Source organism: Artemia sp. Qi Xiang Cuo, chromosome 18, assembly GCF_049724085.1.
Source record: "Artemia sp. Qi Xiang Cuo chromosome 18, ASM4972408v1, whole genome shotgun sequence".
NCBI classification, from domain to species: Eukaryota; Metazoa; Arthropoda; class Branchiopoda; order Anostraca; family Artemiidae; genus Artemia; species Artemia sp. Qi Xiang Cuo.
The window spans coordinates 40242301-40257781 of record NC_142811.1 but is presented as its reverse complement, the minus strand read 5'-3'; the positions used below and the strand labels follow the sequence as shown (position 1 = coordinate 40257781).

General features: G+C 37.0%; 1 protein-coding gene across 4 annotated transcripts in view; it reads left to right on the top strand.

Moving 5' to 3' along the window:
• The window catches only part of LOC148941495 (disks large 1 tumor suppressor protein-like), a 172071-nt gene that overhangs the window by 53297 nt on the left and 103293 nt on the right, over window positions 1-15481 (top strand). Inside the window, exon 1 of one of the 4 annotated variants that reach the window (XM_089104021.1) lies at window positions 4804-5006. The exons of the other annotated variants lie outside the window; for them this stretch is intronic. Within the exon in view, the coding sequence (XP_088960147.1) occupies window positions 4953-5006 (54 nt within the window). The 5' untranslated portion in view covers window positions 4804-4952. Of the gene's footprint in view, window positions 1-4803; window positions 5007-15481 lie in introns of those variants that run through there. 4 annotated transcript variants of the gene reach the window in all.

Below are 15481 nucleotides of genomic sequence, written 5' to 3'. Positions count from 1 at the left end.
TAAGGAGTACACACCCCCAAAACCCTCGGGGCATGGGTTTTAAGTTAGGCCCAGGGGGAATATAAGATTTTAATAGAAGGCATAGTCGTAGAAACTTCAAAAGATGCTCATTTGATTGAAAATTCAAACGCCTAGTGCCCGTGTTAATAGTCGAAAGTGATTGGAGGGCAACTAGCCCCCCCCCCACGCCTATCATTCCCCCAAACACATCCACTCAAAATTTGGAGATAGCCATTTTGTTCAGCGTACTTGTTTTCCAGATAGAAAATATGTTTTCGAGGAGGACACTCCCCCGCAACCCTCAGGGCAAGGGTTTCAAGTTATGCCCTGGGGGCATATAAGGTTTTTATAGAAGGCGTTGTCGTAGAGACTTCAAAACAGGCTCATTCGATTAGAAATTCAAAGGGCTAGTACCCTTTTTGATAGTCGAAAGTGATTGGAGGGCAAATACTCACCCCACGCCCATCATTACCCCAAACACATCCAATCAAAATTTTGAGATAGCCATTTCGTTCAGCGTACTTGATTTTCTGATAGAAAATATGATTTTGAGGAGGACACTCACCCACAACCCTCAGGGCAAGGGTTTTAAGTTTTACTCTGGGGGCATATAAGGTTTTTATAGAAGGTTTTGTCGTAAAAGCTTCAAAACAAGCTTATACGATTCGAAATTCAAAACGCTAGTACCCTTTTGAATAGTCGAAAGTGACTGGAGGGCCACTAGCGCCCTCCCCCACGCCCATCATTCCCCCAAACACATCCAATAAAAATTTTGAGATAGCCGTTTCGTTAAGCGTAGCTGATTTCATGATAGAAAATGTGTTCTTGTGGAGGACACTCCCCCACTACCCTCGGGGCAAGGGTTTTAAGTTATGCCCTGGGGGCATATATGGTTTTTACAGAAGTCGTTGCCTTAAAAAATTAAAAAAAGGCTCTTTCATTTGGAAATTGAAAGGGATAGTACCCTTTTTAATAGTCGAAAGTTTTTTGAGTGCAACTAGCCCCCCCCCCCCCCTCATGCCCATCATTCCCCCAAAAACGTCCAATCAAAATTTTGAAATAGCTATTTTGTCCAGCGTAGTTGATTTCCTGATGGAAAATATCTTTTTGAGGAGGATACTCCCCCACATCCCTCAGGGCACGGGTTTTAAGTTATGCCCTGGGGGTATATAAGGTTTTTAAAGAAGGCGTTGTCGTAGAAACTTCAATAAAAGCTTTTTTGTTCAGGGTAGTTGATTTCCAGATAGAAAACATATTTTTAAGGAGGACACTCTCCCACAACCCTCACGGCAAGGATTATAAGTTATGCCCTGGGGGTATATAAGGTTTTTATTGAAATCTTTGTCGTAGAAACTGGAAAAAGGGCTCATTCGATTTGAAATTCGAAGGACTAGTACCCTTTTTAATGCTCAAAAGTGATTTGAGGGCAACTAACCCCCTCTCTCGCCCACCTTTTCCCAAAACACATCCAATAAAAATTTTTAGATAGCCATTTTATTCAACGTAGTTAAAACTTTTGGAAATTACGTCTTTAAGAATGGCAACCACTCCTCCACAGCCGTCTGGGCAGGGGTTATAAGTTATGCCCTGGGGGCATATAAGGTTTTTATTTAAAGAGCTGTCGTAGAAACTTCAAAAGGGCTCACTCGATTGGAATTTGAAAGGGCTAGTGCCTTTTTAATAGTTGAAAGTGATTGGAGAACGACTAACGCCCCACTCATGCCCACCATTTTCCCAAACACATCCAATCATAATTTTGAGATATTCATTTTGTTAAACATAGTTGAACTTGCTGAAAATTAAATCTCTTAGGATGATAGCCTTCTCAGAGCCCTCAGCACAAGGATGATAAGCTATGCCCTGGGGGCATATAAAGTTTATATAGAAAGTTGTTGTATATGATTTATAGAATAGATTTTAGTCTTCCTCAAATCCAATTTTTATATGTTTAAAAACTAAATGTTGACTTAAGATTAAATCAAAATGCACTGTGATAATGCTAATTCCCAATAAGGCATCTCAGCAGTATCCCAAGAACGACTGAGGGTATTATGTTCAAACGTTCGGGGCTACTTCTGCTCTTAAAATTTAACCAAATCCAAATAGCGTAAGTGTATCAAGCTATCAAAGAAAGTAAGCAGATTTTTTCGCGAATGGTATCAAGTTTTCCATTACAGGTCAACTAGAGGAGTTATGAAACTAAATTAAACAGTACTATTTGTGTCCAGATTTTTAAAAAGGTGTAGGCTATGCTGTTATAAATTGCTGAAAATTTTTCTCTGGCATACAAATAGTAGGCCAAACTATAAAGTCTTAAAAAACGAAGAGATTTAAAGTATTATTTTCTTTTTCCCTGAAAAGACTATGTCAATATAACACGAACAGAAATTAATTAAACAAAACTTTCTCCACAAAACAAGTTTTTCAAGGCAAAGTAATGAACTCCATTAAACAGAAAATTAGCAAAACTAGAATCAAATAATCTACCAAGCGTGAAACTACCACGAATCAGCATTGATAAATAAATGAAACCCAAAACGAGCAGAAATTACAGTAATTAACCAAGTCAAACTCAATACGAGCAGAAATTAACATAAGTTGGGCGCAAAGCCCCTATGCCTTCCCAAGGCCAGAACAAAATTTGCACTTTACTGAAAAAATACAAATGAATGTGCATTGTCAGTTTAACATACATATACTGATATTTATTAATCAAAATGTTAATATTATTTGATTTATTAAAGTTATAAAAGTAAAAACATTACTTTTATAACATTAATGCTAACGATTTAAAAAAAAAAAAAAAAAAAAAAAAAAAAAACGTGGAGATCAAAATGAGAAAGAAACCCAAATTCGAAGAACTAAAAAGCTTACAACGCGATAACAGATATCAGATAATAACAGATAACGATAGCAGATAATAACAGTTAAAATAAAAAACAAACGAACTAAAAACAATAAACCCAAATAAAAAAGACCACCAACCAAAAATTTGCAAAATAAAAATCTCTTAGAATTCAGTGATAAAATATCAGTAGTAGAATCTAGCACAAAAAAAAAATGTTAGAAAAGTAGTAATTAATAAGAATTGGCCAATCTGGGCTTCAAATATTTTGGGTCAAAGCTATGTTTTGTTTTAAGACATTCAAATGTCATTTGATTATCAAAATATATAATTATGTAGTAGAAATATGAAACTGAAAACAAGAAATGTGAAATTGTGACTAGAAATTGTGTAAAAAATTAGATGGCATTTGTAAAAGATGTAGTCTACATAGTGCGATTTTTGGGGGGAACTTATATTGCACACTCCATTTTTGAAACCTGCGCTTCCCAAGGTTTGATTTTGGAATTCGACTGTCCAATCTCCGACTACCCAATGCAATAGCCAGAAAACGTCAATTCAACCTCTTTGGGAGTTCATTCTGGCGGCAGCAAACCATTGGGGAGATTGGTGCCTCAGAGCCATGTCCTTTGATATAGTTCAACATCCCGCATAACATTCTCTAAAAGTTTCACATTAATACCCTTAGCCTATTCGTATACACCCGGAATCAATAATTCCGCCCTTTCTCAAAACTGGTATTTAAACACTGTACAAATTGCACAATTTTCAATATTTATCCGGGGGCTGTTGGGGGCATGGTATCACGAGTATGCATAGTTATTAGACCTTTTGACTATTTTAAACAAAATGGATTTTCACAATTTCGATCAGGGGATCTAAAAAGGGCAAGGCAAGCCGTTCCTTAGATATTGCTGATACGCCCTTTTGACAACCAACATGCTGATAGTGTGTTTTAATTTTGTTTGACCTCCCCGTCAACGTCTCCTGAAAGTTCTACCTTAATACCCTAAGGCTTTTTGGAGAGGCAGGATAAAAAAATCCCCCCTTTTCCCAATAACAAGCCTTATATGTAAATAATGGGCGATTTGCATAGCTTACAGCCCTAGCCCCAGGGGCCATGGGGTTGTATGTCATCCCCGGAGCGATAGTTATTTGACCTTTAGACTCTTTTGAACAAAACGGCTGTCTCAAAATTTTTCGGATGTCTTTGGGGGAGGGCAGCTAAAAAGGGCTCGGGGGCATCTGGTTGCCCTCGATCACGTATGGCTCTTAAAAAGGGCACTAGAAGTTTTAATTTCCAATCGAATTATTTCCCTCTGAAGTTTTCACGACCAACCCCTTCGGCAAGAAGTGGCTCTGAAAAAAAGACAACATGTCTTTTTTTAGTAATGAGTCTTATGGCTCATTACTGTAGGTAACGCTGGAGCGTTGACTCTGATGCGGGATTTAGATATCTTCATAATCAAAGGTGTTTACGGGGCAGTAATGACTAATGAGGATGGACGGGACAGTAATGACTAATGAGGATGGCTTCAGCCCTCACACAAATTTATTGCAAAAAACTACTATTGATCGAAAACTGTTGCTGAAGGTGCCACCGGCCCCTCCTTGATGCCCAGGGTGACCATGGAGGCACGGGTGGATCTAAGCTAAGGAAGAATTAAAATGACATAGTTCTAGCTAGCGTTAACAATATATACAGAAATGCCAATAGCTATATTTTATGCATTCAAAAAATATAATCTACAAAACATATATTTTGATCGGTTGTATTGCATTGGCAACACCCTGGCCCTTTCAAACATTGACAGATTCGGCACGCTCTAATTGAATGTCTTTATTTTTTATTATTGCTTCCGCTCCTGCCCATGCGTTTCCGTATGGAAATTTTTTTAGTCATTCCTTGCCTGATCGCATTATCAGTAATCCCCGCCTTTTAGCCTTATGGCTATAGTTGACTATCTTCAAAGTAACAAAAGTCTGTGCAGTGGAGAAATGTAATAACAAGTTTTGGATGGTGTTTCTTAAAAATGGTTTGAATTATAGTGAACTGAATGGTGGTGTTTTTTCTAGTCAGGATTAATTTCTAGTTTTTGGATAAAGGATGACTTGGCGAAGATGGAAGTCTCTGTGGACGATTTCTCCTAAGAAAAAACCGGTACTAATTTCTTGGATTTTTGACTAGCCTAATTTAAAGGTTAATTAGGTGACAAGCAGTAAAATAGTTGGCATAAACGCAACTTAAGTTGGATCGGATTTAAAGTCAATTGTTTGCTATAGGCTGTTTAAAGGTCAAATTTAAGCAATTGTAAGTATAGTTTACTTTTGGCTTAATTGACAAATTTGAGCTCATCATTTGTTGGTAAGCCTAGGGTAGGCTTACCAACGTCTGCGACGGGCCGTACGGTATTTATGGAGAATTGCCACCCTGGGAAACTAAATAAAGCCAACTGTTTTCAAAATTTTGATAATTAAGGCAACTTTGTTTCCAGGTTATTTTCTGGAATTAATAGGGTAATTGTTTGAGAGGTGCCATTGGAAGTTCTACGAAATCATATTATCGAGTTAGGAATAAAGGGAATACACTATTCGATACCTTTTTTTATGCTGTTTACGAATATAATAAGCAATTCTATCCGAAATGAATTTCAGCCCCCCCCCCCCGATATAGGCTATACCTAACCGAATCCTGAATTGGCCTAGGCTATAAAGGAGGGGGGGCTGAAACTCATTTCTGATAGAAATGATTATTATATTCGTAATCGGCATAAAAAAAAGGCATCGAATGGTGTATTCACTTTAGTCCTAACTCAATAATATGATTTCGTAGAACTTTACCGAATTTTATTGGTAAAATTCTACTTTAGCTGGTTTTTGCTATCTTGGAAAGGGGCTAGGTCAGGAAAATGAAACTTTCAGGGATGGGTCTACAGGCTAAAGTATGTCATGGGAAGGTACTCCAAAGCACCTACCTCCCCTCCTTCTCCCTCTAGAGGGTCCTAACCTTTGATGGCCTTTAAAAATCTGTGTGTTATAAAAGTGAATCCTTGCAAAATAGATCTTCTGCTTAAATGAAGTACAACAAAAAAATTTCAGATTCAAAACTTTGCTCAATCCCAAGTTATTAGGTTTTAGAGATATGCAAAAACATTTCCTAAATTTTGAAAAAAAAACATTGCCATGGGTTAAAATTCTAGGCCTACTCAAATAACAGGAATTGCATTTTCAAAACTAAAACCAGAGGAAAAGAAACTGATTACTGAAAATTAAGGTAAAATGTTGTTTTGTCAAAGTTTCAATGGGTGTAGGCCTAGAACCTGTCATGTAGACAAATTTCAGGACCCTCTAGAGGGAGAAGGAGTAGAGCTAGGTACTTCAAAACACCATCCCAGGACATACTTTAGCCTGTAGATCCATCCCTGAGTTTTATTTTCCTAACCTAACTCCTTTCAGGATAGCCAAAAGTAGTTATAAGTGGAATTTTAAGTAGCTAAAGTAGAGACTTGGGAGCCTTGGTACATCCCCAAAATAAAGCTATTCCTTAAATTCTCCAAATATTGGCAGTTGCTCAGAAAATGTTCCAGGTCATCCTCGTACTCCCGACAAAGGGGGCCTAGGACTATATAGAGGAAGTGAGGGGATGGGGATGTATTGTCAAAAACGCGAACAAAACCATGAAAACGGCATAAAATTAGCAATCTAAAAATGTCTAACTTTTTATTATAGCATCTGGAGAGCCACTGGGCACTTGTGTATTATCCCGACCACACTGAAGTAGTTAACTTAGGCTAATCATAATGAAATATACCAAAATAAGATGAAAATATAATACTTCAGTGACAAAATTATGGAAACTATAACAGAGAATTAAAAAGCAGGCCGCCCAGAACACATTAGTTAAATACCTAACCAACCCTATATATTAAATAGGTACTGCTCTATTATATGTAACACACGCGAGAAGTGAAGTTTGGCTAATGCTAATGAAATAAAACAAAATAGGATGAAAAAATATTAGTTTAGAAACAAATGTCGGCTATATATTTACACATCAGGGGGGGGGGGGTAAAGCAGACCATATGTTAAATACGTAACCTAACCTAGGTACTCCCCCCCCTAAACCCCAAAAAACAATAGTTTAAATATTGTAAACGCCATGACAAACCGCGATTTGCGATCGAATTCTCTGTTGATAGATACCCGTTTGACTAGTTTCTTTTATCATTTATCGTACGTGTGTTACAGTTAAAAGAACATTAACATTAAATAAAAATTAAAATGTACCCGCATAGTAGTTTATCTCGATCAGGGCACGTTAATTATTTCCGAATGGAGACAGAGAAACCGGTTTTACTCAGATCTAGAAGTTGAGCGTGGTTGGGATGAGTACCAGCCACTGTTATTAACCTTAATCCAAATTTTTTCAACAGAAAGTAAGAAACAACATTAAAACTTTAAACGAGCAGACCAGACCGTATATTAGGAGACCTGCTTGGTATACAGACTTATCTTCCTATTCTTCCAAACTTTTTTCTTCTGTGAAAAAACACCCTGTGCTATTCTACCTATAACATCTGCACTGTATAAACCATCTTTACTACATAATACTACATAGGTAGGTGAAACTATCCACTTGATCGATCTTTATATTACCTAACATCGCCTCCTCACCTTCACTTATTTCCAGTCTAAGCGACCTAGTTTTCTTGATGTTAATTTTTAGGCCTGTTCTTGCGCTCTGAACTATCAAAACCTCCAACAAACATTCATCTTGTTAACATCTTCATCTAGGATATTCAAACCAGCAGCATAATCTAGGCTAAGTGTTGGAGAGTATTGGCATGTTAAAACTGAGAGGAAATAGTCAATCTGGGCTTGTCCCAGCTAAAGACAGGAACGGGGTCACAATTAGTGATAAGGAAATAGCTAAAGAGAGATTGGCAGGACAATGGAAAGTTTCTTCCATGGGAAATTTCTCCGTGGAGAATTTCTCACATGGAAAATCCCACCAGACAACCCCTCCCGCAGAAAATTTCCCACGAACGATTCCCCCAGAATATCTTTACATGTAAAATTGAGTCGCCAAAGAGGAAGCAAGACAAACAAAAGAATTCCGTAAATGAATTTTGGTGAATCCTCCCCCCCCCCTCCTCGGGAAAGTTCCTCCTCACGGAAAATTCATGTAATGAGTTTTATATATTTGGAGTCAGCAGAAAAATCCAATTATTTTGATGCATTGATTGTTATCAAAATCCTTTTTAGAGTTTCGGTTACTATTAAGCCGAGTCGCTTCTTACTTACAGTTCGTTACCACGAAGTGTTTGATATGCAGGTCGTTCTTATTAATCAGATTATCATGTTTACTCCCCTTATTATTAACTTTGTTATAATTATTTCAAATAATATTTTTATTCAATATTGCGATCAATCACAGGCAAAACTGTATATCATCTGGATTAGAATGTAGAAATCCGGTTTAACAGAGAACTGAAGACGTATCAAGGAACTTAATTAATGGAGAACTATATTAGTTATTAGGGGTATATATGGGACCATTGGTGGTGTTTGGGTAGAGTATATATGGGACCATTGGTGGTATTTGGGTGGAGTGCATCGTCAGAAAAGTGACTGACATTTAGAAAGAGCATAAAAAAAGGAATCTAAAGGTACTAAAAAAAAGGTACGAAAAGGTACTCGTACTTTATTTTTCAACCGCTAAGTATCTACTCTAGATTCCATTGTGAATATGCCTTAATCCGCTAGTCTAGATTCCTAGAATAACGGGAACGCACTGATTTAAGGCTATTTATTTTTATACACTAATAAGTTTATAACCAAGCTACTTTCGTACACATCCTTTGGGAATATATCCTCCTGCAATCCTACAGAATGGTTGTTTCCTTCCAAATGGGTTAAGAAAAATAGTCCTTCCGCAGTCTCTCCCTCAATGAAAAAAACAGTCTTAGTTCTTCGCCCCCTCCTCCAAATAAGACCTAAAACGGAGGTGTAGACTTGTCCGGGAAATTATATGGGGGGGGGGGGTGGAAGTTATTTTTCTTGGGATGGAATAATTGAGTGTCAATCAATAAGAAAATATTGAACATCAGATTCTTCAAATTAGCTGTGATAAGTTGGAACTGATAAGAGTTTCTTTGTGAAATTTAGTCCTTGAGGTTCAGCGCCGTCGGTATTCTTTGAGGATGCAACAATTCCTAATCAGATCTTTCGCCACGACTTCTCTTCAATTGTGGAAAAATATAAATAAAATGGCTGCCGAAAGAAAGGTGGTTAAAAAGTCAGTCTACGTTTCAGAGACTTACTCTTTAAATGCCACTGGAAGTTACACGTTTTCTACCAACAACAGTTTTTTATCTGTTTAACCCCTAGGCTGTCTAATTTCACACAGTTTGAAACAATATCGTTGACAGCAATATCGGCCACGAAAGAACAGCGTGTGAATTATAGTGGCAATTTAGATTAATATGTGGTTGGGACCCAAATAAGGCAGACAAAAACTTGTACTCAGTGATGCCGTGGGAGAGGGGGCATTTTCCTCCTATTGTTTTTGCCCCGTCCCTTCCCCCATAGCTTTTTAAAAGTATCTCTCTTTTTTGTTACATACTTTTAGGAGTGTATTTTCATTTAAAAAATGGAAAACAGCAAAATCGCCCACCTGGAATTTGAAAAACACATTCTTGCGAATTGGTGCCACTGTTCGTACTGGATTTTGAAGCAAGACACCTGAATACCAGGAGGTGGGAAGACATTTTCATTTCTTTTAACTACAAACAAAATAGGAATCTATCTTTCATAGGCAGCATTAAGAGCTGCCTAAGTAAAGAGCGATATGACTTTAGTACAGGGTCGTTACTAGCCAAGATGTTTGGATGGGAACGAGTATTTTTACCGACTGGCTGGTGATATTTACCAACTGTTTTTAATAACAATTAGCATAATGTCCGTTTAGATTAAGATCCATAAAATTACTGCATGAATGGGTAAAACCACTGCATTTACCGACCAAGATTGAGATTTCGGTAAATGTCATGTCACTATATCAATGCTCTTTATTTAACCAAATGGCTAATAGTAGCACCATCTGTAAAATCATGACAGGAGTCGGTAAAACTGCTGCGTTTACTGACCAAGTTCGAGATTTTTGTAGATGACATGCCAGTATTTTCGTGGTCTTTTTTTAACCAAACAAAAATTTTTTGCCGAGCGCCCAAAAACATTAGGGGGTCATCCCACTCCCTCCAATACGTGACGGCCGTGCATCAAAATATGTCTATATATCTAGTTTTTTTTTTCAGGATACTTGGTATGGTAGGAGTTGTAGGAACTTCAAAGGGGGATCCCTTGATTAGAAATTGGAAGTTTTAATTCACATTTCTAAGATTCAAATGGCATTGGGGGGTAAATCCCCCCTACCACGTCCTTTTAGCTTTTCCTTAACTCACAAAGATATCTGATCAAAAATTTTAGATAGCCATTTTCTTCAAAATAGTCGAAAGTTCCAATTGTTTCAAACCTCTGGGGATGACATTGCCCCTCACAGACCCTGGGCGAAGGCTGTAAATTATGCAAGTTGCTCATCGTTTCGATACATATTTTAATATTGGGAAAAGGAGAATGTTTGTCTCAGGGTCTCCAAAAAGGCTGATGGAATGAAGGTTGAAACTTTCAGGGAATATTAGACAGATCCAAAAGACATGGTGTATGCAGGTTGTCAAAAGGGGCATATTTGCTATATCTGGGGAACGGCCGAGGGTATTAAGTTGAAACTTTCAGGGCATGTTAAGGGGGATGTAATCCAAAGGCACTATGTCCATCCAGGTGGTCAAAAGGAGGTATGCATAGTATCTAAGGAATGGCTAAGGATATTAAGTTACAAAATTCTCAAATTCCCAAACAAATTTTGACAAGTGATTCCCAGAACTTGGCTAGACGTGCTGAGCGAGAAATTGGGACTGGGTATTCACGCACACACTTTAAAATATTCTAGGGTAAGTTTATTAATAATATTAAATATTAACATCGGTTGATAAAAAAGAAATATACCTGTGAATGAAAGGATATTCAGTTTTAAATAAACATTTCTCACTAAATCTCTCATGTCCGTAATCTGCTAAAATCATAATGGCAGAATTGTGCATGCAAATCCTTAAGGCGTTTCAGAAGCGACTGACAAGTTGAAGACGGGAAGGCGTCAGGACATCGACACGTCAGGACATCGACAAAATCCGTCATAACATCGACAAAGAATCCGTCAGAACCACTAACCGTCAGGACATTGACTCGTCAGTTCATCGACAGTCACAATTGCTACCCGTCAGAACGTCGCCAGACATAACATCGACACGTCAGGACATCGACAAACACCGTCAGAACATCTAAAATTCTAAAACTTTTGTTTTTTGGGGTTGAGGGGGGGGGAAGATAACTTGGTTAGGTTACGTATTTAATATATGCTATGCTTTACCCCCACCCCCCGGATGTGCTAATATATAGCCGAAATTTTTGTTTCTAAAATATTATGTACTTATTATTATTATTATATAAACTTATAAAAAAAATTTTTCGATGTCCTGACGGATTTTTTAGATGTTATGACTGTCGACGTTGTGACGGGTAGCGATTGTGCCTGTCGATGTCCTGACGTGTCGATGTTATGACTGTCGATGTCCTGACGTTTAGTGCTTGTGATGGTTAGATGAAATGGTAGCACACCGTTGAAGACCATACTGAGCAACAATATCAAAGGTAAGAATGGACAATTTAAGAATGCATAAATCTAAGAGCAATTTTTAAACAAATATGCTTTAATATCCTCATAATTCCTACATTACGGATACTTTTAGATGTTAAGTCCACTTCTCAATCAAACTGAAATCATGCTCGACTGCATGGACAATGAACAAGAACAAACTCTTCTTCAGTTCTCTCTCGCATATGTCGTCATATTAGTGTCTTCAGCAAATAAAGTTAATGTTTTTACAGGAATCATATCTGGGTCTCCCTTATTTACCGAACATTAGTAAAGATGATGGACGCTGTGAAGATGTGAAAAGTGGAATAGCTAAGGCACAGGTTTTTTTTTGCAGTTGAAAAGGTTTGGATGAATAGAAAGCGAGGGATCGCTATCATTTTCTCCCAGAAATCATGTTCACACCAAGTTTGGCAAAACTATGCCAAATGTTTTGGGAACTTGTCATAAAATTAGTGTCCATGTCCGCCACAAATGTCCTTTCTGAAAGTGGATTTCTTGCCTGATCAGTTATTCAAATAGTTCGTGGTAACAAAATGTAAGTAAGGAACAACTAGGCCCAATAACAACCGAAACTCTAAAACACGGAATTTTGATAACAATAGCTACATCAAATGACTTGGCTTTTTATGCCAACTCCAGATGTATAAAATTCATCAAGTTTCATATAGGCCTACCCATCAAAAGCTACGACCTTCAGAAAATTTTTACGAAAATTTATATAAAAATTGTTTTTAGACAGAGTGGGAACGCCCCTAAAAAGTCAAAGCATCTTAATAAAAATCGCACCATCAGATTCGGCATATCGGAAAATCATGCTGCAAGGGTTTCTAGCTTCCATTTGCAAAAATGTGAAATTTTGTAATTTTTGGCAGAAGAAAGATGATAGATGAGTGTTTATTAGTTCTGTTGGGTTTTTTTTTCTTTTTTTTTGTTTTTTGTTTTTTTTTTGCCAGGGTGATCGCGAACCAATGGTCTTATAAGATTGGGAGAGGACTTGCTCAATCGGAAATTACAGTTCTAGTTCCCCACTTTGTGACCATAACAATCGGAGGGACGGATGGCAACTAGATTTCCCCTCCTTTCACGCTCCTTTTTCCCAAAGTCATCCGATCAGAATTTTAAGACGGCCATTTTGATCAGTATAGTTGAAAGGTCAAGTAATCATGCCTCGGGGAATGACACGGCCCTGCAAGTCCCTGGGGAAAGGGTTGTAAGTCATGAAATTTGTCCAGTGTTTACATATAGTATTTGTTATTGGGAAGTAAAGAGACATTATTGACGGCTGGTGATTTTTCTGTGGGGGGGGGGATTTTCCGCGGGGGAGGGGAATTTTTTGAGAGGCGATTTTCTGTGAGGAGGAAAGTTTCCGGGGACGAACTTTCAAAGGGAACCTATACACAGAGGAATTTACCAGAATTCTTATACAAAATTAATTTTATTCGACCTACTTTCTCTTTACCAATTCAATTTTGTATTTGAAGATATTCAGAGGAAATAGCCAAGGTAAAACTATCAAAGGAGTTAGAGTATTTTGGGGGATATTTTCGTGGGGGCTTTAATTTTCCGCAGTAGAAATTCTCCATGGTGGAATTTTACTCGGGAGAAACCTTCCATTGAGACATTGGGTGTGGAAAATTTCCAGAAAAAATTTCCCATGGAGGAGGGATTTCTGGCATAATTGGAAAAACCGTTAAAATTTAAAAAAATACAAGTCTGTTTTTCCAACGAAAGTAGGTTCAAAACAATTTTCCAGGCGGAAATGCCGCAATCAGTTTTTTATCGGGAATTTCCAGCAGGGATGGAATTGTCTGGGGAAGAGGGATCTTACGTCGGAGAAACTTTTCAAGAAAAAATTTTCTTGGGTATGCTTTCCATGGAGAGAAAAGGGGGATCTTCCAATAATTATTTGAAAAACGATCAGAAATCAATTAAAAAACTAATTTTTTCAACTAAAAGTAAGGAGCAACATTAAAACGAACAGAAAATACCCCGTGTTTCCTCAATACCTCACTCTTTACACTAATTTTAACTTCTTGTCCCAATTATTTAAGAACAACTCTTGAAAAGCAAGAGCCGTTTAATTAGAGCAAGGAGATTTTTAAAATACAAAAAGAAACTTTGGCGCGAAGAGCGAGGTATCGAGGAGAGGCTATCCATCTCATGTACCGAACAATTTCTGTTCTTTTAAGTTTTAATGTCGCTCCTTACTTTCAGTCGGAAAAAATATTTGATCTCTGAAAGGCTGAACCAATTCTCAGGGGAAAGTATTGACATGTTTCTGATTTTAATAGTCAAAAATAGCCAGTAGTTTATTTTTCTTTATCCTGAGCCCGAGTAATTCCAAATCAGGGTTTTTGTAATGTTCATTCATGTAATGGAAGTTTATTTATTTTATTAGAAATTTAAATGATTTATTTTATTAGTAAAAATATATATGTATAGATATATCGTTTAATTAAGATATCGCCCAACACTACCTGACGTACAAAGAGGTCCGCGAATATAAATAAAAATGTTTTTATTCTTTTTAATATTCTAGTTCTGTTTTAGGACAAAAAAAGTATCATATCATATTTTATTCCAGCGTAAAACATCACTTATTCATACTTTAATACGTATAACAACTCGACTGTCAAACTTCATGCCGAGACCACTCCCTACTTTACTTCAAAATGATCAATAATTGTATATAATTAATCTCATACTAGTCAATATGCGAGAAACATGAAGATTTGCGAAGATTTTCTTTATATATATATATATATATATATATATATATATATATATATATATATATATATATATATATATATATATATATATATATATATATATATATATATATATATATATATATATATATATACTTAGTAAAGAACGATTTTGGTACAATGTATTATTTATTTTTGGTTCTTGGTCTTAGACCAGGGCATTTCGTATCGAAGGAGTTGTCATAGAAACTTCGAAAAGGACTCATTTGATTGGAAATTGAAATGGCTAGTGTCCTTTTTAATAGTCGAAAGTGATTGGAAGGCAACTAACACCCCTTCCACGCACACCATTCTCTCCAACATCGAATCAAAAATTTGAGATAGCCGTTTTGTTCAGCGTATTTAATTGCCAGATACAAGACATGTTTTTGAGGACACTCCCCTACAGTCCTCAGGACAAGGGTTGTAAGTTATAGCGTTGGGACATATTTGGTTTTTATAGAAAGCATTGTCGTAGAAACTTCAAGAAAGGCTCATTCAATTGGAAGTTCAAATGACTATTGTTATTTTTAACAGTCGAGAGTGATTGGAGGCTAACTAACCGACCTCTCACACCCACCTTTTCTCCGAACACATCCAATCATAATTTTAGATAGTTATCTAGTTCAACTTAGTTGAAAGTTCTGGAGATTAGTTCTGGATGACACCCCCCTCCCCCCACAGCCCTCAGGGCACGGGTTGTAAGTTATGCCTTGGAGGCATATAACTACATTCTTAGACCACACTGGCTATACGTGTCTGTTTTGTCTTGGTCGGGTAAACTTTTAAAGTTTAGATTTTCGTTTTTTTTTCTTTCTTTTTCTTCTTTTTTGTTTAGCACTGAGGACGGCTTGGCGGAGGTCCTTGTTGAAATATTTGCTTATTTCTTCTTCTTCATGGTTCGCCACTGGCTGACAAAATCCTCGTTTTTTCACCTTTTTTTTATTTTTCATTTTGTTAGTTTCTTTCCTCTCTGAGTTTCATTTGGAGGCATATAAGGTTTTTTTTTTTTTTATAGAAAGCATTGTCGCAGAAACTTCAAAAAGGGCTCATTTGATTGGAAAATGAAATGGCTAGTGCCCTTTTTAATAGTCGAAAGTGATTGGAAGGCAA